Source organism: Euleptes europaea, chromosome 1 (genome assembly GCF_029931775.1).
Source record: "Euleptes europaea isolate rEulEur1 chromosome 1, rEulEur1.hap1, whole genome shotgun sequence".
Classification (NCBI taxonomy): domain Eukaryota; kingdom Metazoa; phylum Chordata; class Lepidosauria; order Squamata; family Sphaerodactylidae; genus Euleptes; species Euleptes europaea.
In genome coordinates this window covers 16,330,618-16,358,093 of record NC_079312.1, presented here as the reverse complement: position 1 = coordinate 16,358,093, position 27,476 = coordinate 16,330,618, and the positions used below count along the sequence as shown (strand labels likewise).

The window sequence follows — 27,476 nt, the reverse complement described above, 5'->3', positions numbered from 1 at the left end:
CCTGGAGGCAGCCATGGCGGCCGGGGGTCCCCTCCTGGAGCTCCGCGAGGAAGCCTCTTGCTCCGTCTGCCTGGACTTCTTCAGGGACCCCGTCATGATCCCCGAGTGCGGCCACAGTTTCTGCCGGGACTGCCTGACCCGCAGCTGGGGGGCGCCGGGGGACAAGGCTTCCTGCTGCCCCCAGTGCAGAGGGAGAGCGCAGGAGGGGACCCTCCAGCAGAATCGTCAGCTGGCCAACTTGGTGGGGATAGCCCAAAAATTCACTCTTCAGGAGGGAAAAGAGGCAGGTGAGAAGGGGGCAAGGGGGAAGGGGGGCATCTGCGAGAAGCACCAGGAGCCCCTGAGGTTTTTCTGCAAGGAGGACCAAGCCCCCCTCTGCGGGGTCTGCAGCAGATCCGAGGAGCACCAAGACCACCAGGTGGTTCCTCTGGAGGAGGCTGCCCAGGAAAAGAGGGTAAGTGAGAAAGGGGTGGAGGGAGGCTTTCTTGCATCCTTGTGCTTGGCTCAAGATTTCCCTTTGGCGCAAAGCCCTCTTGTGGTCGTTGCCGCTTGCTGGCTTGTCACTAGTAATATAAACTGTAAACCACTGGTTCCCAACCAGGGGTCCGTGGACCCCCAGGGGTCCGCGAGAACTAAATTAAGGTCCGCGAAACAAAGTTATAAACCCATAATAAATTAATATTTTCAATTAAAAGTTCTCTATTATAAAATATATATATTCAAATATTATTCTAAATTTAATGTTTCACTAACAGTTATGATTAAAGTTTATTTTCAAATTCTCAGAATTTTTAGTTTGAACCTTGGGGTCCCTGCACCGAACAAAAAAGTCCTAGTGGTCCCTGGTCAAAAAAAGGTGGGGAACCACTGCTGTAAACAGACGATATAATATTTTCCCTCTAGCCACAAATTGGCTGGCAAAGCAGCGGCTTGTAATACACGGATCCAAAAAGGCGCACGAGGAGGGGTTTTTCGTGGTGATGGAGAGGCGGGCCTGGCTGCTGCCTCTTCTCTCCCTCACCCCATCCCCCTGGGAGACCGGCCCTTGCTGGCAGCCCTCTCAGTATCGGCGCCTCAACCTTTCACTGACAGGCCACCTTTGGCTGTGGGAAATACGCAGTGCAATCCCATGCCCTTCCCCTTAAACCAGGGGTGGGGAACCTTTTTCCCTCCAATTTGGATATTTCTAACATCATTCGCGGGCCATACAAGATTATCAATTTAGAAATTAGCCGACCAAGCCCCCAGCAGGCAGCTGCCCCAGATGACCCCACCCCCGGCACGGGCAAGCAGGCAGGCATCCAACTGGGGGGAAAGGGTTAATACAGTTTCTTGGGTGGTCCTAGCAGCTCCATAACCAACTACTCTTCTGCAAGGTGGGAAAAGGTTCCTTTTCTCGGCAAAACACACTCCCATCCGCCTTGAATAGAGGCCATTCCTTTCCGTGAGAGGGGGCGGATTGCCAGTCTTCGATCCTTCTGAGCTAGAGATCTGCCAGGACCCACGAAGGGCCAGACCAAATGATTTCACGGGCCTTATACGGCTCCCGGGCCTGACGTTCCCCACCCCTGCCTTAAACAGTGGCCTATCCATTATTTTCACTGGCCATTGAGCTGCGTGGCCAGCCCAAGAGGTTTCCTTGCCCATGGGGGTCCCTGATTGCCCCCCCCCCATGCAGGTCTCTGATGAAGTAGAGATTCCAATACTGTGCCAAGGTCATTCTGCATATGGAGGGAGGATCAGAAGGGGAGAAATGGATGCGTGTCGTTCTCCGAATCCCAGCACTACACAACTGGCTAGTCTGGCCGGGTCAGGGCTAACTTTGGGCTACGTTTTGGAGTTGGGGCCCAAAACCTATTCTCAGCACCAGGCCAAATGGAGAAGAAGAAGAAGAGTTGGTTTTTAACATGCCGACTTTCTCTACCACTTAAGGCAGACTCAAACCGGCTTACAATCGCCTTCCCTTCCCCACAACAGACACCCTGTGAGGTGGGTGAGGCTGAGAGAGCATGACTTGCCCAAGGTCACCCAGCTGGCTTCGTGTGGAGGTTAGCCTCCGCCGCTCATGTCCCACATAATCAAGATGGCCAAAACTCAGAGCGGGATTGGTAGATCTGTTGGCCCTGCAGGAGTTAAGGGGGGAGGTGGTTGCGAGTCTAGAAAGGATCATTATGGGGTTTCCAGGCAAAAGCACTAGGAACCCACAAGTGCCCCACATGCTTTTTTATTGATTATTGTTGTTGTTATTGTTAACACAGAAAAAAATAAGATGCAGGGAGTGCAACCCCCCTCCATATTACTCAACTCACACCAAAACTAATATCAGCTTGTTAGGCCAGTATCAGAATTGTCATTCATTTGTAATGTTCATGGTGTCATCTGGAGGGCCACCTAGGAGGAGATGCTGTCTGTGAGAGGGCGGATGGGCTGGTTTGGAGTTTAATCTTGAAAGGCGGCTTAAAAGTTCGTCAAGGTCCATCCTTGATCATGCAGTTCCAGCTTCATCCCCTTACGCATTTGGACCTACTTTTGGAGGTTTGTCATTGCACCCCCACCCCAGGAATGCACATTGCAAGAAAGGAAGGGGGTGGTGTTTGGGGGCTCCCGAGTCAGGCACATTGCAAAACGTGACTCAAAGCAGGTGTGGGGAGAATGTGGTTTACCTGGAACCAGGACTTGTGGTTCGTTCATTGACTTCCAAAGGAATCTTGGGGTCTTAGTAGACCAAACGCTGGATATGAGTCAGCAGTGTGATGCGATAGCTAAAAAGGCAAATGCGATCTTGGGCTTCATCAACAGAAGTATAGTGTCCAGATCATGTGACGTGATGGTATCGCTTTATTCTGCTCTGTTTAGACCTCACCTATTGTGTTCAGTTTGGGGCACCACAATTTAAGAAAGATGTAGATAAGCTGGAGCGTGTCCAGAGGAGGGCAACAAAGATGGTGAGGGGTCTGGAGACCAAGTCCTATGAGGAAAGGTTGAAGGAGCTGGGTATGTTTAGCCTGAAGAGGAGAAGACTGAGAGGTGATATGATAGCCATCTTCAAGTACTTGAAGGGCTGTCATATAGAGGATGGTGCTGAGTTGTTCTCTGTTGCTCCAGAAGGTCGGACCAGAACCAGCAGGTTGAAATAAATCAAAAGAGTTTCTGTCTAGACATTAGGAAGAATTTTCTAACAGTTAGAGCAGTTCCTCAGTGGAACAGGCTTCCTCGAGAGGTGGTAAGTTGTCCTTCCCTGGAGGTTTTTAAGCAGAGGCTAAAGAGGAAGGGCACCTTGGCCATCTTCTGGGCGTGGAGTGGGGGTCACTGTGTGTGTGTGTGTGTGTGTGTAGGTAGTTGTGAATTTCCTGTGTTGTGCAGGGGGTAGGACTGGATGACCCTGCTGGTCCCTTCCAACTCTATGATTCTATGAATTTGAGGCTTCATAAAAGTTTGTGTAACCCCAGATGGCTTCTCTCTCCCTCTTTTCCCTCATAGCTCCCTTTTTCTTCAGTACCCGCTCTGCGGCGCCTTCTCAGGGACAGCCCCTTCCATCTCCAACTGAAGGCCAAACACCATAGGGTTATACTTGGTTACATCTTTTTGTATAATTTTTTTTTCTACTGAAGAGAGCACTAATTATATTCCGTCATTACAAGGAGGGATAAAGTTCTGGAGGAGGGAATGAAACAATTTGTGTTTCTTTGTTTTGGGCATCAGGCACTTGTGGCTGCTAGAAAAGGGAGAATTTGCCAGAAGTACCAGGAGCCGCTGAATCTCTTCTGCAAGAACGATGAAGCCCTCATCTGTGTGGCCTGTGATCGATCCGAGGAGCACAGAGATCACGAAACCCTTCCTCTTGAGGAGGCCTCCCAAGAGTACAAGGTAGGAAATCAACAAAGTGGAGGTTGGTGGGTAAGAGCTGTGGATCCTTCCCTTCTCCTTGGTCTCTTTGCAGGGAAACTGCCTCCAGTTTCTGCCTCAGTCTCTGGGCCCAAATTGGGGAGTCAAAACACCTCTTTGTTGCCTCCTTCCTGGCTTGGTGGCTCCCAAGGGCATTGCCTCCTTGCCCCCTGCCGTGGATAAAGTGGGGAGATTGACTCACTTCCTGTCTGGCTGTGTTAATGTCTGGGCAGCCCATTGTACAGTTGAGCTACAAGGGGGCAGCCGCCTGGCTCCAAATGTTAACCACCCACCCCCACACACACACCGCTATCTCAGCTTCAGTTGCTGTCCTTGAGTTGCTGTTTGCCTGTGGGAGAACGCGTGCAGGTTTGGTGCCTGTCTGTGTCCCCTACTTGCAGGCAGTAGCTGTGAGGCAGCAGTTTAAATCAGAAAAAGAGCTTTTGGGGCGGGAGAGCGATGCATGAAGCTGCCTTATTCTGAGTCAGACCCTTGGTCTGTCCAGGTCCACTCTGACTGGCAGTGGCTCTTCCCCAGGTGGAGGTCTTTTGCATCAACTGCTACCCATTCGTTTCAACTGGAGAAGCCGGGTGTGAGGTTCTCCAGCTAGCCTGGGCAGTTTCCCAAAAAGCCACGCGCTCAGACAGTCATGTCAGAAGCAGGTAAACTTTATTGAAGAAGCATCAGGTATAGCTAGGCACGCTTACAGGTTCAAAGCCACTAATGGCGACATATTACTCAGAGCATAACTTAAGGCATAACCATATCACATGACCACATGACAGGTTTGATACCAGGCAGAACTACAATTATGACTTCAGCACAGGTGCACCCTAACAAGCTTGGGGAAGAAATGATAACAGCGTCTGAGGGAGAGGAAAAGCAAAACATTCTACTACTGAAGCATTGCTCGTTAGCGTGTTCAAGGTCGAGGTGCAGGGAGGGGGGCATAGGAAGAGTGGGAACAGCAACAGCTCACCAGCCAGACCATGGGGGGGGGGCATGGCCTAACTCACACCAAAGCCTGAACCAAAGACACAACCAGGGACTTGACCTGACCGCTTGTACGGGTCAGAGCAAGCATAGAACCAGAAACTAACCCAGACCCTGACACCGGGGATTGAACCAAGGACCTTCTGCTTGCCAAGCAGATCCTCTGAGGGTCACTGACCCATGGCCCTTCCACTGCACCATGGCATTACAAGAAATTCCCCCCTTTCCACAGCTGTGGTTGCTTCCATGCAGAGTTTTCCCTGCTTCGGTATGTTGTTTTTTGGAAGAACATACCCAAAGAGGGTTTGAGGAAGTGTAGAATGGAAGGTACGCATTTCCTCCACCATTCCCCAATCCAGCCCCCTTCTGTCTAGCAGCCCCCCCCCTACCTCCGAGAGCTTTTTGCCATTTTTGTCACTACTGGGTATATTGCTGGAATGTTAACAAAATATAATGATATACTGTCTGTGAATAATTTTTTAATGCAACCCCCCCTCCCCGAAGAGGGCGCAGGGATGGAGTGGTGGGCAGCAGCATTGGCACTGTGAATGTCTTCGCATTCTTGATGGGTATCAGAGGAGAATGGGGCACCATCTCCATGAGGAAGCTACCTGTGTTCAACATTTGGGAAATGTTGTTGAAGTTACAGACAGTTATTTCTAGTTTGGTTGTTAATGACAATTCCTGCATTGTGTAGGGGTTTGGACTAGATGGCCCTGGTGGTCCCTTCCAACCTATGATTCTATGATTCTGTTTCTCGTAAGATTTATAGTAAACTTCTAAAAAAGGAACCGATCTCAGTTTCGGGTCTCTCCTCCCCCAGGATCAGTTCTGCAACCGTCTGGAGATGCTGAAGAAGGAGAGAGAAAGAATTGTGGCAAGTAAAGCAGACGTAGTGAAGGAAAGCCAAGACCTGCTCATAAGTGTCGCTATGGCTGGGAAGTGAACAGATTCTAGAACTAGTATTGCGGGGGAATGGAGTACAAAGCAAAGAAGTCAACCCACGAGGTAGCCCCCCCCTCCAATTTGGAAGTTCTGTGCACAGACTGTTGGTAATCAAGCAGAACAGGAGCCCCCAAAGGTTGACATAACGCTGCAGTTCTAAGCAGTGGAGGTGGGCATGCTGCCTCTGGCACCCGAGGCAGTCAGTCACCTAGGGCTGCCCAGTGGGTGGGCTGCCCCTGGTTGTGCATCCAGATCTAGAAACTTTTTGGTTCTCGAATGTTTTTGTTTTGGGCAGAATCACTTGACTTTCCAAGGTGCTCTGTGCTCTGGGATGAGCCCTGGGCAGATGAATGTATGGGTCAACTCCCCTTTTGTGTGCTTGCACCAACACTGCAAGCCAGGAGAAGTCCCTGGAAAGAGATGAGGGTGTCCCACCCCCAGAGAATTGTTGGGTAGAAATGCTGATAGATATTCCACCTGTCCTGAACTGAGACAAGTGTTGTTCAACCATTGCTAATTGTAAGGGGGGAAAGTATTTGGACTACTCAGTAGCATGTTGATTTCCCCCCCTGCAGTTTTTTCTTTCCCAGAATGCAGCCAGGGAGACCAAGTGAGGGGAAGGGGCTTCTTAGCTCTTTTCTCCGCAGTGGTATTTCTACTCATACCTTTTCACCTGTTGGGAAGTGGGAGGGGGGTCAGCATATTGATGGTGTTTTCTTGGAGAAACAAAGTGGCTTCTATTCTCAAAGAATCATAAAGTTGGAAGGGACCACCAGGGTCATCTAGTCCAATCCCCTGTTCAATGCAGGAAATTCACAACTACCTCTCCCCCACACACACCCCGTGACCAAAAGATGGCCAAGATGCCTTCCCTCACATCATCTGTTTAAGGTCATAGAATCACCATTGCTGACAGATAGCCATCTAACCTCTTCTTAAAAACCTCCAGGGAAGGAGCTCTCACCACCTCCCAAGGCAGCCTGTTCCACTGAGGAACTGCTCTAACTGTTAGAAAATTCTTCCTAATGTCTAGACGGAAACTCTTTTGATTTAATTTCAACCCGTTGGTTCTGGTCCAACCTTCTGGGGCAACAGAGAACAACTTGGCACCATCCTCTACATGACAGCCCTTCAAGTACTTGAAGATGGTTATCATATCACCCCTCAGTCTTCTCTCCGGGCTAAACATACCCAGGTCCTTCAACCTTTCCTTATAGGACGGTCTCCAGACCCCTCACCATCTTTGTTGCCCTCCGCTGGACCCATTCCAGCTTGTCTACATCGTTCTTAAATTGTGGTGCCCCAAACTGAACACAGTACTCTAGGTGAGGTCTAACCAGAACAGAGTAAAGGGATACCATCACTTCACATGATCTGGACACTATACTTCTGTTGATGAAGCCCAAGATCACATTTGCCTTTTTATCTACCGCATCACACTGTTGACTTATGTTCAGTATAGGTCTACTAAGACCTCAAGATTGTTTTTTCACACACTACTGCTCAGACAAGTCTCCCCCATCCTATAGTTATGCCTTTGATTTTTCTTTCCTAAATGCAGAACTTTACATTTGCCTTTGCTGAAGTGCATTTTATTAGTTTTAGCCCAATTCTCCAGCCTGTCAAGATCATCCTGTATCCTGGCTCTGTCTTCAATGGGTCTTTTGTTGCAGAAAGAATCCTCTGTAACTGAAAGAACCTCTCCAGGAGTGAGATGTACTTTGCATGCAGAGTGAGATGTACTTTGGCCCTCAGGATGGATCTGTGGAAATCTTTCTTTTTCCCTGCCAAATGTTGTGATATCTGGGAAAGTCTCTAATAGGAGTCTCCTGAAGAACCTCTTCCCACTGCAAAGACCAGCTGTGTTGTGTTGACTTGATTTCCTTCTCTTTCCATTTCAGAAGCAAACCAAACAAGTGCAGCAGGAGACAGAGACCAAGTTCAGGCAACTACACAAGTTTCTGGAGGAACAAGAGAAACTTCTGCTGGCCCAGATGGAAGAGGTGGAGAAGGAGGTGGCAAGAAACAGGGACCAGCACCTGGCCAAAATCTCTGAGACTCTTTCCTCTCTTGAAAGCCTTATCCAGGAGATGGAGGAGAAGTGTCAGCAGCTGGCCAGTGAACTCCTGCAGGTGAGAGTGTGGCAGGAACAGCCCAGGTTCCCGTTTGGGAGAAGGCTGCCTCCAAACCCTTTCTGTGCCTCCTTCGCTTGGCCAGAAAACAAACAAGCCCAGTTTGTGTTGCTAGCATCATCTTTGTACATGGGATACTTACCATATGCCCCATTACATCTCCAGCTGGGGGCAGGCTGCAACAAACAATCAGAGATGCCCTGCTAAACGCCACTCCCTGAAAATGCAGCTCCCCCCCCCCCAAAGTCCCTGCCCCTCCCTTTCTCAGAAGCAGAAGTGTGTTTGTGTGTCAACCAACAGTTGGGGGAACTACATGTAAGTCATACCAGGTTCATGGGTAGCTCTTTCCAAACAACCAGGAACGAGGGTCTGTCAAGATTACAAGGCTGGCTAAATCTCCTGTTATCACACAGTATTTCAACACGCAGCCACAAAAATTCCTTTTGTTATTTTTATACATATTTTTCTTATGCTCACATAGACAAGTACTTCCAGTTCACAGAATCATCATTATAAACAAATAAAATGTTTCTTTGTTTATAATGATGATTCTGTGAACTGGAAGTACTTGTCTATGTGAGCATAAGAAAAATATGTATAAAAATAACAAAAGGAATTTTTGTGGCTGCGTGTTGAAATACTGTGTGATAACAGGAGATTTAGCCAGCTATTATATGCAACACGCCCTTGCTTAATAAGATTACAAGGCTGTCAGATTAGTTTGACAAGTGCAGGTTAGATCAGATGAATCTAGTAATGATGCATTCAGCCTGGAAAGTCCCTTGAGAGCTAGAGGGAGCTGGCCTGATCCGGTTATGACCAGGTGGCTGATGCAATACAGGAGCCATGTCAGGATGACTAAGCATCTACTGTGATTGGTGGCTGCGTCCACCAGGTGTATATAATGGAGTGAAACTAGAGCTCAGTGTGGGATGCTATGAGCGGAGAGTGTGTAAGAAGTATCTGTATTATATCTTTGCACTGTAAAATAAACTACACTTTTCTAAGTAGCAGAGGACTTTCTGATGGTGTTATCCTGGACAGACTGCCAATTCACTTGGCTTCCGCATCAGGGTCATCATAGGCAAAATTTTCACACCAAGATTTAAAAGGAGGTTGTGTATGTTGGGGTGAATGTACCTCATACTTGTTGCGTGCAGATTGGTGCACAAAAATGAACACATACAACACATACAATGGCAGCAAAAAATGGTAGAGGAATGGCATCCACACACCCAGTGCTGGTACTGTTGTGCCTGCTGCTGCTGCCAACCCGTCACTTATGTGCAGATGCGATGGCATTTGTGCCCAGACTCACCTTTCCCTGCTGAGCCATGTTACAACGCTGCAGGGAAAAGGGGGAGAAGCTCTTTAAAGGGCTGAAAGGTGACAGAGTTTGGCTCTTCTCCTCTCAGTCCCTGTGGCCACCATCCCCTCCCCTGCATCAGAGGGCTTTTCTCAGGCTTTAAAGAAAAGGGCAAAGGTTCGATTGTTGTAGTGTTGTAACATTATAACGTTCTGTTGCACTAATTTCTAGCTTTTATTTTAAAAGAAGTAAAGTGCAGGCTGCTGATTTCCAGTTATAACTCTGCAACAAGGACTTTATTTACAAAAACATGTAAGCTGGGGTCCACCATGTTGTTACAATACTACTGTAATCTAGCGTTTTTTTAAGCCTGGGAAATGCTCTCCTGTGGCATGAAGGGAAATAACAGCGGTGCGGGGCTGATGCAAGGAACGTTGCTGGGAATGCCTCTGCATCCACAGGTGACCACAGGAGCTACTTGGAAGGCTTCCTGTCTTCCATGTAAGGAAAACGCCTTTTGTGAAAGTAGCCACTGTTGAATCATCAAAATAGATCACCAACTCTTCTCTGAAATGGCTCCGCTTTGTCTGCTAATATTAACCTCACAAAGATTTTCTCCCACTTTATGGAGATGCACCCCAGGCTTTGAGTGGAGTCTGCTAGCTGGACGCAAGAGAAGGGCCAGAGTGCAGAATCTGCCAGGGCCTAAGAGGTCTTCCTGGTGTGGCCTTTTAGCAGGCACTGAGGTCTCCCTTCTTTCTTTCTCTCTACCATTTTTCTTTAGGATGCCAGAAACACCTTGCAGAGGTAAGTGAATCTTTCTCATTAACCTTCTTAATGCTGGGAAGGGTCTGGGTATCCTGTGAAGAACATGGTCCTTCAGGATGGTGGCTGAGGGCCACATCAGGTGCAGTTAAGATCGTGAATCTCCATCCATCTGTCAGTGGCAAACAGCTTAAACAGAGTCTCATCAACAAGAAACCATGAAATAGTATTGGGGGGGCTTGATTAACACCTAACTGAAAAATCTCTTGAAGAGGGGTCCCCAAACTTTTTGAGGTGGCAGGCACCTTTGCAATTCCAACCTGATGTGGTGGGCACCGCCCCAGAATGGCTGACACAAAATGGGTGCTGTAGGAGGTGGAGCCAGTCACAAATTGGCTGTTGCAGCTTTCCTTCAGTCACACAGATCTTTTTGTTTGGTGGCATCTGCTTCAAAAGCAACATTTTAAAAACTAACCCAGGAAATACTGGGTTTGAGTCTCTTCAGCTACATTCGTTCCACAAAAAGGCAGTTTGGAAACTTTATTAGGCCCAAATAATGCCTTGGTTGGCATCGGGGCTAACTATGGGGCATTTTAGAAGTGAACATGGGTATGACCACCCAACCCAATTTGATGTGCTTGTTTGTTAAGGAGGGTGGGGTGAGGCTACACATGAGGAAGCAGGAGTTTGTGTGTGTGTGTGCCATCTTTCCATCAGTGTTCCTGCAACTACATAGCACTTAAATGTGCTGCTCCTACTCAGATTACTTCTTGGCTGTTTCCACACTGGCAGCCCTGGTAAAAACGGCTTCCAAAATAAAGCATTTGTCATTCTGAGCAACCCATGATGGGGAACACACAGTTGGTGATCAGAAAATCCACATTGTGCTGAGTAAGGTAGGGCTGGCGAGCGGGGCAGAGTTGGCACAGTTGGAGGGAGGGTGGAGCTGGCAGGACATGGGGACTTTTCTCTTGCACAAAGTTCCACTTGGCTCAGATTCAACAATAAAACGTAGTGTTTTTATACCGTCAAAAAATAAGAAAAAGAAAAAAGAAAATCCACATCTCTGCTTTAAGTCTCCTCAGGTAGTTTCAGAGGAAGAAGATTGTCATGTGACATTATTGGGGTCGAAGTTTCCATGCCTCCCACCAGGGGCAAATGATTAAAAGGAACAGAAGTAAAAAATCTTCTGGGTATGGTGATGTCATGTGACCTGTTTCTTTCCCCTGTCTTTCAGCCTCCCTCTTGAGAACTTAAGTAGAGCCTGGTGAATGAGACCAGTGGTCCATTTAGTCCAGCATCCTGTTTCACAAAGTGGCCTACAAATGACCCTTGATTGCCAACTAACACGGCACAGAGGCCGAGGCCCTCCCCTGCTACTACCTCTCAGCTTCGCTCTTGAGAACATAAGTAGAGCTAGGTGGATAAGACCAGTGGTCAGTTTGGTCCAGCATCCTGTGGCCAAGGAATGTAGGGGTAAATGAAAATTAATCCAATCCCTTATGTGGGGCAATATCCCAGCACTCACTTGGTGCAGGATATTTAAGCAGCAGAGTTCAAAACAGCCAAAGCTATATATGGGGAGGAATATGAATAGCAAACGTATTAAAATGGAAGAAAACTGTATTTAATCAATGTTTATATAAAGTCCTTTAAAATAAACAATATTTTTCCTTTAGAGGTTTCTATAACAATTACCTGATATTAACTGAAACATTGTTACTTCTTGAGAGAGGCAGAGAGCTAACACAGAGGGATACTTAGAGACTGAAATTTAGAGTGAAACCTGAGAGGCTGAATGACAGTTGCCAGTGTCAGTTGGCAAGTAACTGTCACCAGAAGGGAGGGGCTGATTCTAGAGGAGCACAGAACCCTCTGTAAATCAAATTAGGCTCCAGCGTTTAATCCAACAAGGAATGATCCTGGATGACCAACAAACATAGCACAGAGGCCTAGGCCCTCCCCTGTTGCTGCCTCCTAGAAGTGTTATTCAGAGGTTGGCTTTCTGTGGCTGTGAGTAAAGAAGTATGTCCTTTTGTCTCTCCTGAACCTATTTCTCAATAACTTAATTGGGTTCCCCTGAGTGTTGGTATTATGGGACAGTGAGAAAAAGACACGAAGTTACTGAACCTAATTCTGCCCTCCTCCATTTCCTCCTCACAACATCCCTGTCTGAGAGAAAGAGAGGCAGGTCTAAGGTCACCCAGTGAGCCATATGGCTGCTTGTGGGATTGAACCAGGGTCCTACAGTCCTAGTCACAGGACACAGGAAGCTGCCGAATACTTAATCAGATCATTGGTCTGTCAATTGTCTACTCAGGGTGGCAGTGGCTCTCCAGGGTCTCTGGTAGAGTTCTGTCACACCACCTAGTACCTGATCCTTTGACCTGGAGATGCCGGGGATTGTACCTGAGACCTTCTGCATGTCAAGCAGATGGTCTTCCTCTAAGACAAAGCCCCTCCCCTAACTAACCCTAAAGTCCAGAGCCCTAACCACCCCAGCTTTCTTTTTCTTTCGCTAGGCAGTTCCAAGGCACATCTGGCCAGGGATGTGGGGTTGGGGTTCTTAAGGCCAAACTTGAGGTTTGCTTTTTTCAGAGTTGGGTCCAGGTTCCCCTCAGCTGCACAGCAACTTTAGGGAATAAAGCAGAGCCTGTAGGGCCTTGAAATGCCTCTGCGGGGAGGAAGGGCTCCTGCCTCCCCAGCAGACATTTTTCCTGTCCAGACAACCCTGGGGAAGGAAGTTCCTTTCCCCCCAGCACAGTTTCAGCATGGGAAAGTGGCTGGGGGGCTGACAGGTGCCCTTCCTCCCCCTGTGGTGGTGGTCTGAGCTCAAACAGGCTCTGTTTCATTTTTTAATAACCATTCCCCACAGCTGCTGTGTGGCTTTGGGGTCTCAGGAGCTATAGTGAGGTGGACTCTGCTCTCTGAAGAGCCCTCCCATCTTGCTCTGCTTGCAGCCTCAGCCTGTGTCTCTCGGCCTTCTGCCGATTCCTTCCTCTGTTTCTCTGATCTGCCTGGGGCGGGGAGAGATTGTGAATTGGGTGGATGGTATCTTGACATGATTTTTCTCAAGGTATGAAGAAAAGGAGGAGTTTGAGGATCCAGTGGCTTTTCCTCTTGCACAGAAGTGGTGCATCTGGGACTTGTCTGATCTAAATCTCTTTTTGGAGAGCATCAAGAAGCAATTCGAAGGTAATGAAGAAACCCTGCAGGGATTTCAGAATGAATGTTAGCTTGGGCTAGATGTCTTTTAGGCTGCTTATATTGGGGTCCCCAACCATTTTGAGCCCATGGTCCCCTTTGGAATTCAGACACAGCATGGTGGGCGCAGCCACAAATTAGCTTCCACTGGAAGTGGAGCCAGCCACAAAATGGCTGCTGCAGCTTACCTTCAGTCACACAGAGAAGATTCTTCTGCTGTTGGTGGCAGAAGCTGTTAAAACAACATTTTAAAAAAGCTAACCAGCCAATCAGAAGCCTTGCTTGGCAAAAGTGCCACCTCGAGTTGGCCTTTTCATTAAATACTTGACAGACACCAATAAAGAGATTGGTGGGTGCCATGTTGGGGACCCCTGGCTTATATCATTAAAAGACACAGGAATAGGAGGAGTGTGTGTACGAATTAGGTAGTTCACCGTGGAAAGTTTTCTGTTCAGATTTCTCCTGCAACTTTCGTTCTAAATTGCATTGTGTGGATTTTCTCAAAATTATTTTCTGTTGCTTTTCTCTAGTCATTTGTGTCTGTGGACTGGCAAACTGGTTGGTAGTTGTGGAATGAGCACCTAAAATGAAAGGGAAGGGAAGGAAACTGCCCTTCAGGGCATCCTCATTTAATGGAGAGACCCACCCCATCCCTTTCAGGAATACCTACCCCCTTTCTCATTGAAGCTTGTCTGTGGCCAAATTGGACCTATCGAAACTGGTCTCTTTGACTGAGTGTGAGTGTTTGCTTGAGCATGTAGTAGCTGAGCCCACAGAATAGTCTCAGGGGAACTGATAGCGCTGTCTCAAGCAGATTTACACCCTCCTAAGCCAATTTAAATCAGCAGAGTTAGAAGGGGGTAAGTCTGCTTAGGATGGCACTGCTGTATGGAATCACCAGGTGTCTGGCTTTAAGACTGAAGGTTGCTCTGTGGAGAGTGATTAAGTGTTTGATCTTGATTGGTGGGGGAGGTCTTTTTAAGGCATTAGCCTTATCCTGGCAACAGCTGGTCTTTTTGCTCTTTTAGAGAGTAGGATGGTTTTAATTGCATGTTATAAATTCAGAGCATTTTCTTTATTTTTTCCAAAATAAATTTCACTTTACAATACAGGTGAGAGGAGCTGTGCATGTTGTGAATGCAACTTTCCTGGGAAAGAACCAAAGGCTGGAGAGATAAGGCTTTGGCAAAGAAAAGGTCTTGACCTTATTCTTAAAAGAACTTCATCTTACCCATTGGGAGTCTGAAGGGGCTGTCATCAGCATTTCAGACCTGGGCGAGAGGTTGCCAGTCGATACAACTGCAGAACCTCTTTTTGGAAGGATCCTAAGTTTAGCTGGAGTGGACCCTTGGGCCTCAGTCCTTAGCATGCTTTCTGTGAAGTGAATCTCCAGTCACTCAAAGTGATTCGTGAAAAGAAATGTGAATATTTCCACACAAATAAAATTTGGAATCCCCCCCCAGAAGTAGGTGTTACTTAACCTTTCAGCCAAAACTTAGAAGAAATATGTACGCTGTGGGAATTGGGAAGGATTGAGGCGAGGCTTCAGTGTCAGTGTAAAACAGAACTCCCTTGCAGAGAGCTGAGTTTATTTTATAGCAATTGTAATCAGCAGCAGAGCTGAGCAAGGCAGAAAGCAGCTAGATTCAGTGACTAGAACAGCTTGTACATTGCTAAGGCATATTGTTGCAATATAGGTTTCTGCAAGGAGCAGTTGCTAACCTAAGAACAAAGGCAGCCTTTATGGGCGGTGGTGTGCCAGCCGGCCCCAGACTGCCCCCTCAAGGCCTGGGTGACGCGGTGTTCCACGTCACGCCTGGGTGGTGTGCCAACAACCAGTTAGACCAAAACCCTATACCCTATACCTTATAGGCCTAGACAGACCCTACAATTCCCCCTTTTTTGTTTTAAGCAAATGATAGGCGTAGTACATAGCACGACGTTGAGTATGATCTTTGGAACATGAGCACGTATGATATAGATTAGGCAGACACTGAATAAAACATCCCAACAGAATAAAACCAGCAATAATTCCAAGCAAGGCAACAAAGGATGCTCGCAGCGATGCAAAGTCAGGTAGCCAGCTGGTCAACCAAGCAAAAAGTCCAGGAGCGCCAGAAGTAATAACATTGTGAGTGAGCATATGACGCAAGTTCTCTAGCTTATCTTCTATGGTTTTGTTGAGGTCATGAAATGTGACTGTGCAACCTGCCTGACCAACAATTTTACAAAACCCACCTTGCCGAGCTAGGAGAAAATCTAAAGCAAAGCGATGCTGTAAGGTGATTTGATTCAATTCAGAAATCTCTTGCTGTAAATCTTGAATTAAGCGGCTTGTAGCATTAACAGTCTTTTCTAACCTACAAGTGAGGCCTAAGATGGAATGATGGTTTTCCTGGGCAATCATCCCTGGGTAGCTTCCCAGAGTCAAAAGTCCAGTAAGACCAGCCCCTAAAGCGCGACCCCAGTTGCTTCCCCCACTGAGTTAGGTGTCCACAATTACCTGATCTGAACACCCGGGGCCAAGAGGGGCTGCTGCGGCTCGCCTCATTTTGTGAGTGGCCACATGTGTCCTAAAGGCATCCAGGACTTGGACTGGTAACGTAAGATACCTGAGAGCTGCACACTGATATTTTCCTGGGTGATAGTTGGTAGCCCACCCTGAACCCCAAAAGAACTAAAGGTTGGGATCTTGAATGAGCCAGTTGCCACAAATGCTTCCAGAGGTGAGCTGGGAAGCATTGGGAGAAAACATCGGTAAACGGTGATACAGCTGTTGTGTGGTGGTGTTCATGAGAGTGAGATTGGGCTGAAAAGAGGAGTTAAAGTTACCCCAAAGGTAAAAACGATCAGAACAAGCAGTATAATTGACAGCATGTTTTCCCCACAGTCGATCAGCAACCTTCTTGTAAGTCCAGTGGGAAAACTGAGGATTGAGAGCATGACAACAAAAACATAACCCAGGTAGATAACGATGAAACCGAAACTTGTGAAAAGGAGTAGTGTTCCAGTTAGAGTCAGTGATGGGCACAAACAGTGTTGAGTGGTTCAGGTGTTGTAACTCAGAAAGAACCAGTTCAGGTGAATCAAAGGGAGTAGACATAGTAGAAGCAGCCAAAGGAGGTTCATAAAACAAAGAGACGTTTTGTCCATGGAATGCAAACATGTAAGCAGCATGACGAACCCATAAGTTTGGTGCAGAGGAATCATGCTTGACCCCCTGCACCCCAGAGCTCAAGAGGCAAAAACACAAGATAATCATGACGGAGTTCACAGTCAGCTGAGCAAAAACAGCAGCTAGGAAGTTTTCTGGTGTGAAAGGCACACCTTGCTTATCCAACACCTGCTGGGCTTGATCAGACAAGCGTTTGAGGGCCCCCCAAGTTACTGGAGGGTTTGGTCTGCGACAACCACGACGTCTCTCGGCCATGGACTCAGAGTCCATCAACTGAAGGTTGAATTGAGGAATCGGGTTGGAGGATTCCAATTGAGGAATCAGGTTGGAGAGACCTTGGTGCCATGCCATGAAGATCAGGTCGCACACACCGTGCAGGCACCCACAGAGGTCCGGTAGGCATTTGGACAGCAGCGTAGCCCCGACCCCACGTGATGAGAGGCACCGGCCCGTGCCAGTTGGGGTCAGGTAGACGGCGATACCGCACCAGGGGCTGTGGCAGCGGCTTGCCGGCCTGGAAAGCCGCTGAGTCCTAGTAATTAATGTGGAATTAAGAGAGAGAAGGTTAAGATGGTTGAGCGTAAAGAGAGCCTGAGCTAAAAGGCTCTCTTTGTCCAGGAGGGAGAGGCCAACTCCCCCTTGTTTTTTAATTTTTTGTTAAGTATCTGCTTGAGGGTGCCGTTGGCACGTTCCACGATGGCTTGGCCCGTGGAATTATACGAGATGCCAAAGGTATGGCGCACTTGCCACCGGTCACAAAAGGCAGCGAATGTGGAAGAACAATAGGCAGGGCCATTGTCCTGTTTTTAGAGCAGTGGGAACACCCATGACCAAAAAGGCACGAAGTAAATGGGTGCAGACGTGCTTGGTATTCACAACCACATAGAGATAGTTCCAGGGAGCAAATGGAGAAAACTGAGTAACATCCTATTGTCGAAGGCTTTCACGGTCAGAGTTCATTGGTTCTTGTAGGTTATCCGGGCTGTGTAACCGTGGTCTTGGAATTTTCTTTCCTGACGTTTCGCCAGCAACTGTGGCAGGCATCTTCAGAGTAGTAACACTGAAGGACAGTGTCTCTCAGTGTCAAGGGTGTAGGAAGAGTAATATATAGTCAGAAAGGGGTTGGGTTTGAGCTGAGTATTGTCCTGCAAAAGTAATGTGCTAATCAGGACAATATTGCAGGACAATACTCAGCTCAAACCCAACCCCTTTCTGACTATATATTACTCTTCCTACACCCTTGACACTGAGAGACACTGTCCTTCAGTGTTACTACTCTGAAGACGCCTGCCACAGTTGCTGGCGAAACGTCAGGAAAGAAAATTCCAAGACCACGGTTACACAGCCCGGATAACCTACAAGAACCAATGAGTAACATCCATTTGCCATAGTTGATTGGCTCCAAAACCTCGAGGGTTTACACCTGTGGAAGGAAAGGAAGCTTGCCCAGAACATTGAGGACATTGTTGAATGATGGCAGAGGCTTCTGCAAGGGGCAAATGAAATTGTTTCGCCAAGGCTTTGGCGTACTGGTGATGCATGGCATGACTTTCAAGGGGAGAGAGAGCAGCATAGGAAACAAATCTTTTGGCTTGTTACCACCACTGAACATGTGCAGAGTGCACCTTGAAAGCAGGGGTGGGTTCCAGGTTGGGAGAGCAATGAGGCTCCCAATGCTAACAAGTTATGGCATTTTACAGAAAGCAAGTTTCAAAAATTCGGTTTTTCAAAAACAGTAAGCAAAAATATAATGAAAATAAAAATAGAGCTCCTGTGTTTCCTGATTATGAAGGTCTTTCTGTGAATGTGCTAAATTTTAAGCAAACCATAAGGTTTTTGCAAAAGGGGGTCCAAAGAAGACAGAAAGTGATGGCACCTCTGTGCTTACACAGAGTGTTAGGGCTTTCTTTGCAAGCCAGAGAGCAAGACCTAAAAAAAATTCCTATAGAAGTGGAGCTTGCGAGGGGGTGTAGCGGTGCAAAGGAATGTGTTTCTTTACAGATCAAGGCCGTTTGGGAGGGTGATTCGCCTCCAGTCGATTTTCAAGAGTACATCTTATCTCTGTCAGGCAAGGAGTAGCCGGGCACCCTTCCTCTTTGGAGTGGGGGTAGGGTGAATGCATTTCTATAGCAAAAAGTGTGAGCTGTAGGAAAAGTGTCACTGGGCCTGAGGATTGCATTCCACCCCCTATTTCTTGAAATGAAGCCAGATGGGCTGTTATGGCAAGACATGATTCTGGGTGAGAACAGCCTTTTCTTTTTACAATTATTAGTGGAGGAAATTTGCACTCGGATTGCCGGATCTAGAGTCCAGAGTGCTAACCATTATACTGGGTGTAAGGGAGAGGCCAATGGGCCTGAGGGGATGGAGAATGCGGAGCCTTTAGAATGGGCTTCATTTTTCTGTTTAACTGTTAGAGTTAAGCTTTTAAAGAAGGGTCCCTGCTTGACATTTGGTAGGCATTTTCAAACCCTTTTTTGGTGTTAATTCACAAGCTTTTTGTACCATTTTAACAGCTGCAAAGCTGGATTTAAGAGTCTGGACAAATTTGTCATTGGTCCTGGCGTGTGCCAGTTCAGATATACCTTGGAAGTTTAGCAGGCGCATATCAATGCAAAATCAGATTCCCCAGTCCTTGTAATTTGTTTTCTGTTACACCTGACTTTTAAGACAATAGCCAATACTTAAACTAAAATGCAAAGGTAAACAGGAGAAATTCCCTAAAGGAGGAGAGATTGGCTTTTGCAGGACTGAGGTATACAAATGCTTTATCAGTACTAAAGGGAAGACTTTCATTGTACAATGAACGTAACCTTACTTAATATGAGGAAACAGACATATGAGGAAACAGCCTTTCTCAGACATGGTGAGAGGGCATACATTTGCAGTTGGAAATCAAAACCTGCAGGGTGGGGGGAGAGCCTGCTCCCCACAATGTGCTTGAGAGGAACCGGCCGGCTTCCTCACAAACAAGCACCCTAAAAGTACCAGTCAAAACACACACACACAATCTTATTTTTTATGAGAGCACAATACACCACATAGCTATGCCCTTCTTGTAATTGCAAAGCAGACTAAAAGCTACACATTTTCAATTTCAGGGCTAAAAGAAAAAAAAAAACCAGGCCTCCATACTAAGGAGGCTTCTGTCACTATACGAAGCATTAATTTCTTCTTTTTCTTTTGTACACACTCTCACATTCATACACACATTAAAGAAGCGGATTTTACACACACAAGGGGACTTTTAGGCGTTGCAAAGCTTTCAATTTTTCACCAGGCAGCGGCCATTGGTCAATCCACACATAGTCTGTGGAAAGCCATGACAAAGCAAGGGCGCGAGGCTTAGTCATTAGTGACTAAAGTAGCCCCCAATTGAGACAAAAGGTCTCGTCCCCAAAGGTTGACTTTAAGTGGGACAACAATTGGAGTTACATACCCCCATCTAATGCAGTGGAACCCCCCACCACCCAGACAGCAGATGAACGTTCTAGAGGCCAGGAGGGGTCCCAATCATGAAAGGTGGTTACAGAAACATCAGCACTAGCATCAAGGAGATTTTTTTAACTTTTTACCTTGAACCTCATACTCACGAATTGGTTTCTGAAGTCAGATGTTTTCAAGACCAAGGTAATCTGTAAGGAATCAAAAGACAAACTTCCCCTTGTCCCCCTCCCAGTGCGGGAGTGGGACAAGGTGCGCACAGGAAGCACCCTCCTTTAATCTTAAAGGAAGAGCGCTCCAACACTGCAAGACAATAGGTAAATTATCCTGGACCACAACACTGCTCTGACCGATAAGCCTGATCAGCAGTGATATCAGCAGTGACACTGAGCTGGGCTGCAGCACGATACCAGACCACATACTGAGTCTTCTGACTAAGAATCAGTCGCATCAAAACTCTCCAACCTCTAGGCAACATACCATAACCAGTACAAAGCCCTTCAATCATAAATGCAAGTGGTTCCCCCTCCCACTCTTCGGAAAGATCCAGGTCCCCATCACAGCAGGCCACCTGGACTGCCAACGCCACTTTTGATCGAGGCGGTGGACAAGCAGGAGAAGGAGGGATGGGTGAAGAAGGTATGGGGGTTAAAGACGAGGCCACGGGATACGAAGATTCGGCTGCAGGGAGGAGAACCAAAGACGAGGCTGCAGGGAGGAAAGCCAAAGACGAGGCTGCAGGGAGGAGAGCCGGATAGGGGGGCGGTAGCACCTCCATAGCAGGTTGCAAGAGCATGTTGGCCACTGGCGTCCCAGCGCAGACAGCTCTATCAACCTTTTGCCAGGCAAGAATAATTTGCACTGGTGCACGAGGCTCACCCTTCAAGTCCCTTCCTATTCGTTCCCAGTCTCCTGGATTGAAAGTGCCTTCCTGGGGATACCAGGGACACTGACAATCAATCTCCCGTAGGAGATCTTTGAGATCCGCCACTGACATTGAAATCCCGCCACACTGCTTAACCAACCGCTGAAGTTCTTCAGCATGCTTCACCTGTTCCGTTGACAATGTTTCACCTATACTTACCAAAGAGAGCCGGAGCTGAGGGGGCCGATGAGCCGTGGGGGCCTGGAGCCGAGGGGGCCTATGAGCCGAGCTGAGGAGGGCTGAAAAGCCGAGGGGGCCGATGAGCCGAGTGCGCACAGAAACCTTTTTTCCAGTCGGTCGAATCACGTCAGCGGCACCAGATGTGGGAATTGGGAAGGATTGAGGCGAGGCTTCAGTGTCAGTGTAAAACAGAACTCCCTTGCAGAGAGCTGAGTTTATTTTATAGCAATTGTAATCAGCAGCAGAGCTGAGCAAGGCAGAAAGCAGCTAGATTCAGTGACTAGAACAGCTTGTACATTGCTAAGGCATATTGTTGCAATATAGGTTTCTGCAAGGAGCAGTTGCTAACCTAAGAACAAAGGCAGCCTTTATGGGCGGTGGTGTGCCAGCCGGCCCCAGACTGCCCCCTCAAGGCCTGGGTGACGCGGTGTTCCACGTCACGCCTGGGTGGTGTGCCAACAACCAGTTAGGCCAAAACCCTATACCCTATACCTTATAGGCCTAGACAGACCCTACAGTACGCGTGTGCCATCAAGTCACAACCAACTTATGCAGACCCCAGAAAGAAATATTCAAGGCAAGTGAGAAGCAGAGATTTCTTTGCCATTGCAGAATCTTTGATCTCCCAACCAAGTACCAACCCTGGTTAGCTTTTGATATCTGATGCGGTGGGGCTATACCATGGCACCTTCCCTCCCTGAGAGAAAAAGAGGCCATATTATTAACTGATGTTTTTGTCACAAGATTGGTGATAGGTACAAAGGTCTGCTGCTCACATTCGTTTCTTTTGCTTCCTCAGACACTCTGGATTCTGGATTTCACCTGCAGAAAGGTAAATCTTTCTTCATACACCGATCAATTATTTATCAATTAACTAAAAAGCTTCACCTTACAATATGTGTTCTTCTACTTTGTGTTTTTCCAGAGATATCATTACTGGACGCTCTTGTTTTGTTCCTCAACATTTCTCCCTCCCTGCCACTGCCAGTTCCTTCTTGTTCGAAGTCTGTCAGGGTGAAAGAGAAGGTGGACTCTTCAGGGGAGGAACTGCCTCCTTTCACCTACCTGACGCCATATTGAAATGACGGGAGGCCCTTGAGGGCCTTTCAGAATCCTCCCCATGAGAGGCCCAGACCAGGTTGGGAATCACATTTCTCTCAGTGGATTTCTCTACCTGCTTTTCAGGTTTCCCTCATTTTCAAGGTGCTATAAATTGTGTATTGGATCCACTGGTTTGTGGAATGGCAGTTTATAAAGGCAGAAGTCCAGCGTGCCCTGGTGTTGTTTTCCACTTATTCACACATAATTTGTATTTGATGTTTGGGAGAAGAAGTGGAACTACGTGCCTGTCACTCACAAGCCTCCTCTTCAGCTCTTCCGCCTCCCCAGCTGTCACTCAGATGCACACTTCTGGGCAGGAGGAGGCTGTCTTCTGAGTATATTTTAGAGCGAATTCAGAAAGAAAGAAGGGAGATGTTTGCAGGACGAATGCTGGCTTAGATCCATTTTGCTCCCTTCTGCATAGGGTCAATTATTGGCTGCTGTTGGTCAGTTGTTGGCTGTTTATATAAATAGGTTTTCAAACAGAATGGGGGTATATTGAAACATATCAGTCCTTTCCCAAAGCTTTTAGTAATGTTGCAGAACTGGTTTTTGGAGAGGTAACTCCTGGATATTGGATGTATGTGTGCGTTCAAGGCAGCAAAGTTCTACCTCACTGTAAAGTTACCTCTGCTTTAAAAAGTTTTTAACCTTTGGTGCTGCCAAACTTGCAAGCATCAGAATAGCATTTTCAAGGCTCTGCAAAATATATGTGAGGCAAGGAAACCCGTTCTTGATGCCTAAGGATGTTTGTTTCTTGGCTGAGTTCCAGAATAAAAGTCTTTGTATTCTTCTGCCAAAGGTGGCTATTGAGGCATCCATTTTTCCAGCCCAGGTAGGTCATGCTTGAAGTTTGATAGCTCTGTGATGGTAACTCCAGTGCAGAAGGACTTCCAATTGGTAATATTGCAGCTCTTTTTAAACTGCCACTGAGGATACCATAAGAGAGCTTAGTTTTTGCAGAGCTGTCAGTAAGTGCTTCCACAGGAGCAGGGAGGGGACATGAATCCAATACCAAGGATATTTCTGTAAATTCTAGCTTGATCCTGGCCATCTTCTCACAGGTTATTAGCCCTGGGTTCATCCTTTTTGGGAAGTGGTTTTCCCCCCCCTGCTTCCTAACCACATTTGTGCACCTGCTGGGATTTCCCAGGTTTTCTCTGATCTTTCTCAAACCTGGATTGCGGTAAAGCTTGGATGGCTACTATGTGGGTAAGAAAATTCAGATTTTCCCACCTATGTAAGCAGCCGTTTCCCTGATGCTTTCCTTGTGGTGATCATTTCCTTCCCTCACCTCTGGGGGGATTTTTAGTTTTTTAAATATAGGAAATTGTATTATCATTACATAGATATAATGTTTTACCAATACGTATATCTGATTCTCAGAATTACCAGCCTTCATGAAAAAATAAGTCTCTAGACCAGTGATGGCGAACCTTTTAGAGACCGAGTGCCCAATCTGCAACCCAAAACCCACTTATTTATCGCCGAGTGCCAATGCGGCAATTTAACCTGAATACCACCCCCAGAGGGGGCCCAGAGGCAGAGGCTAGGGTTGCCAAGTTCCTCTTTGCCATGAGTGGGAGGTTTTTGGGGTGGCACCTGAGGAGGGCGGGGTTTGGGGAAGTTCTTCAGTGCCATAGAGTTCAATTGCCAAAGTGGCAATTTTTTCCAGGGGAACTGATCTCTATTGGTTGGAGATCACTTGTAATAGCAGAAGATCTCCAGCTAGTACCTGGAGATTGGCAACTAGTTCCTTAGTGTTTTCTCTCTACATATCAAGACAAATGGAAAGGTGTTTGGAGGATGGCTTGTGGGCACTTCAAAGGTGGAATAGGACTGCACGCCCCTCCGCCCGCACAGACCCAGAGGGCACCGGAGAAGCCACTGGAGGGAAAGAAGGAAGGAAGGGAGGAAAGAAGGAAAGGGAGGGAGAAAGAGAAGGGAGGGGGAAAGGGAAGGAAGGGAGGGAGGGAGAGAAAGAAAAAGAGAGAGAAAGGGAGAAAAATGGAGCGAGGGAGAGAAAGAAAAGTAGGGAAAGAAAAGGACGGAGGGAGACAGTGAAAGAAAGAGGCCATTTATGCATGGGAGGTTTTGCCTTGGATTTGCCACTCTCCAGATGCACATTTTCCCCGTCCGGATTTTCAAAACTCTGCATGGGGACTTACTGATGAGTTCTGAGAATTTGGATGGGGAAAATGTGCATCTACAGAGCGGCAAATCCAAGGCAAAACCTCCCATGCTTGAGTGGCCAGAATCAGAAAAGCCTTTCTGCTTTCTCTCTCTCTCTGTCTCTGTCTCTCTCTCTCACACACACACACACACACATACGGCCCCTGCCTCCTCCCTCAGCCCGCAGCAGAGAAGGGGGGGAGCATGCAGAACAGCCTGCAGCGCACGGGCGCCGGGAGACCCTTCCCTTCCCGCGGAGGCTCGGTGTCCTGTCCCGCTCCTACACACCCATGGAGGGCTGGGGCAGGTCCTGGGTGAGGGAGAAGGAGCTGGGAGAGGGTGAAGGGGCAGGAGAGGTAGAGCAGCCCAAGGAAGGCTAACAATGCGGCGGTGTGGCTCAGGCCCACCAGCCAGCTGTGTGGCACGCAGGAAGGCATGCAAGGGGAGAAGGGGGGAAAGGGGGGAATGGACAAGAGCCCAGAAGCCTTCCCCTGCAAAGGGGGAAGAAGGGAAGGGGGACAAGAAGGGAAAAAGAAAAAAATCCTGCCCCGCTGACAGCTGCCCCTACCCAGCCGGGCCCGCCACCAGCGGGGGAGTGGAGGGAGGTGCCCCAGAGCCTCCACCTGACTTCCTACCCTGCGGCTCACCAGCCACGAGCCCTGCCGCTGCGCCCTTTGCCTATGGACGGGGCTGGGTCCCACCGCCTCCCATGTGCCAGGGGCGAGCAGGAGGAGGATCCCCCGCCCAGCTGGGCCTCGCCGCCACGGCCTCCACCCACCCCTTTCAGAGTGGAGCTCCGGCGGAAAGGAGGCCCGTCTGGCGTGGAGGGAAGGAGGGAGGGAGCCCAGCCTAGCTCAGCATCCCTCTCTGCCTGCCTGCCTTCCCAGGCCCCTAAGCCCCCCGCCCGGAGGGGATCTCCCACCCGGCCTACCTGCCCCGAGGAGGGGATGCGGCGGTGGGGCGCGGTGGTGGCAGGCTTGTTTGAGGTGAGCGGGGTGGGGCAGAGGGCCCCTCCTTCGCGCCCACCGGCCAGCCATGCCCCTCCACCCGCACAGGCCCAAAGGGTGCTGGAGAAGCCACCGGCCATGCCGAGTGCAGACGCTCGGCTTCTGTTCCCTGCTCTCCCACCCCCCTGGCCTGCCGCACACGCTCCAGCAGCGGCAATGGCGGCGGCTTCTCTGGGAGAGTCTGGGGGCCACTGCCAATGATGTCGGAGGTGCCCCACCCCTGGCTACAGCTTCCCCCATCCGGGGCAGGGCAGAGCCGGAAAGGCCAGCGGCTTGGAGGAACCGCGCGTGCCGGCAGAGAGGGCTTCGCGTGCCGGAAGTGGCACGCGTGCCATAGGTTCGCCAACACGGCTCTAGACCTTTCTGTTGTGACAATATACAAGGAAAGGCATCAATATAATGATATGGCCCAATGGAGGGGGGTGGGCGCTGCTGGGGGACTGGAGCAGGGGAAGTGGGAGGGGGAACCTGCCATACAGAAGTCCTATTCTTGTTGCTGCGCTTTATCAGTAGCTTCACCAGCAACAAGGAAACTGCACAAGCCCCTCCCTGTGTGGAAACCACCGCTGAAGCACCTGGGTCTCTCTAGAAGACGTAGAGAATTTCAAGGGAATCTAAATCCTGCTCTGTCTTCCTTCGCCCCAGTTCCCTTTTCTGTGAAGAACAGAAACCATTAGGGAGGTTTTTTTGGTTCAAGGTGTTCTGGGAGACACCTTGAATGACAGCAGAAGAGGGGTAATCATTTTTAGAACAAATAATTGAAGGTTGGGTTGAGCAGAAATATTCTTGGGATACAGGAAAAAAATGTACAGCCATAGAGGTCCATACAAAACCTCATTATTTATTTTTAAAATTGTCATAGAACATTGTGAAATCTTTCAAGCACACCAGAGGTCTTCATCAGGCTGGATGTTACAACCTTGTAAAAGATAGAAGGGTGGAAGGCAGATACTTCAGGCTGTGGAGTGAGGGTCTGATCTCGCAGGCATCCTCTGAGGGGTGCAGGCAGGACATCAGCTCCACTTTACTGCTGCCGTAATATTACCTTACGAGACATTCCCTGAGAAGCTGCGTTCAGGCCAATCTTTGTTCTTTCACTAAAATACATAAACCTCTTCAAGTCCATCCAAAATGGTCCCAAATGCCAGCTGAGACACACATCTCCCTGGCAGGCTGAAAGCAATGGCAACTCCCTTCTAGTCTCTCTTTTATTCAGAGTCAATTAAAGCCAAATTCAGTGGTATTGCCTGTTTTAAAATGTGTCTGGTATCAGGACTGAGAGCCATGACCCGTTCAACCCATTCTGTGCCTTTGCTCATTTTCATGTGATTTGGGTGTTTGTGTAAATGCTCTGTCGTGTGATTTCTTATGGGGGGAAATTCAGTGACTGGATTATCCATGGTTCTCTTCTCTCTCAAGGTCCCCTGCTTGGGATACGATGTGGTATTTGTGTTCTTTTGGGTTTTTATTGTTGATTTTATCTGCCTTCTCTGAGGAAGTCTGCTCAGAGGAAGTCTGCTCTTCTGTTTAGCAGCTCAGGAGAAGGCAGGAGAGTCTGTGAAATCCAGGAGGGGGTTATGAAGAGGTGGGAACAGGAGGAGGACGCAGAAAAGGCCAGAGGGAGAAATCTCCCAGCTGAAAATGCTTCTCTTGTCTCCTCGTTTCCCCCCCAACAGCATGTGTGACTCTGGATCCAGACACGGCCCATCCCGGACTCCTCCTGTCTGAGGACTGGAAAAGCGTGAGAGATGGAGAAAAAGCTCAAGCTCTGCCTGACTGGAAAAGCATGAGATGGGGAGGAAAAGCTCAGTCTCTGCCCAGCAACCCTGAGAGATTTTCCACATATACTGCTGTGCTGGGCCGTGAGGGATTCACAGCAGGCCGCCATTTCTGGGAAGTCCTTGTGGGAAGTGAGGAAAGATGGGCTGTGGGGGTGGCCAGAGAGTCCGTGAGGAGGAAGGGAAGGATCACCTTTGGTCCCGAGAGAGGGATCTGGGCTGTGGGGAAGTGGTGTGGGCACTACAGGGCTTCCATAAAAGGACAATACCATCCCCTGTCCCTGACCAGGGAGCCCAAGAGGATCCGAGTCTGCCTGAACTACGCTGGGGGCCGAGTGGCCTTTTTCGACGCTGACCGAGGATCCCTGATCCATGAGTTCTCTGGAGCCTCCTTCTCTGGAGAGACCCTCCTGCCCTTCTTTTGGGTGAATTCAGAAGCCCACCTCAAGCTCTCTTCTTCTTAA

At 48.4% G+C, this 27,476-nt stretch overlaps 1 protein-coding gene across 1 annotated transcript; it reads left to right on the top strand.

Moving 5' to 3' along the window:
- LOC130494048 (E3 ubiquitin-protein ligase TRIM7-like) lies at positions 1-27,476 on the top strand. Its single transcript, XM_056867694.1, has 8 exons — positions 1-454; positions 3,703-3,867; positions 5,702-5,803; positions 7,725-7,955; positions 10,046-10,068; positions 13,103-13,221; positions 21,754-21,786; positions 26,911-27,476. The coding sequence occupies exons 1-8, from the start codon at positions 14-16 to the stop codon at positions 27,474-27,476; spliced, it is 1,680 nt and encodes a 559-aa protein (XP_056723672.1). The 5' UTR covers positions 1-13.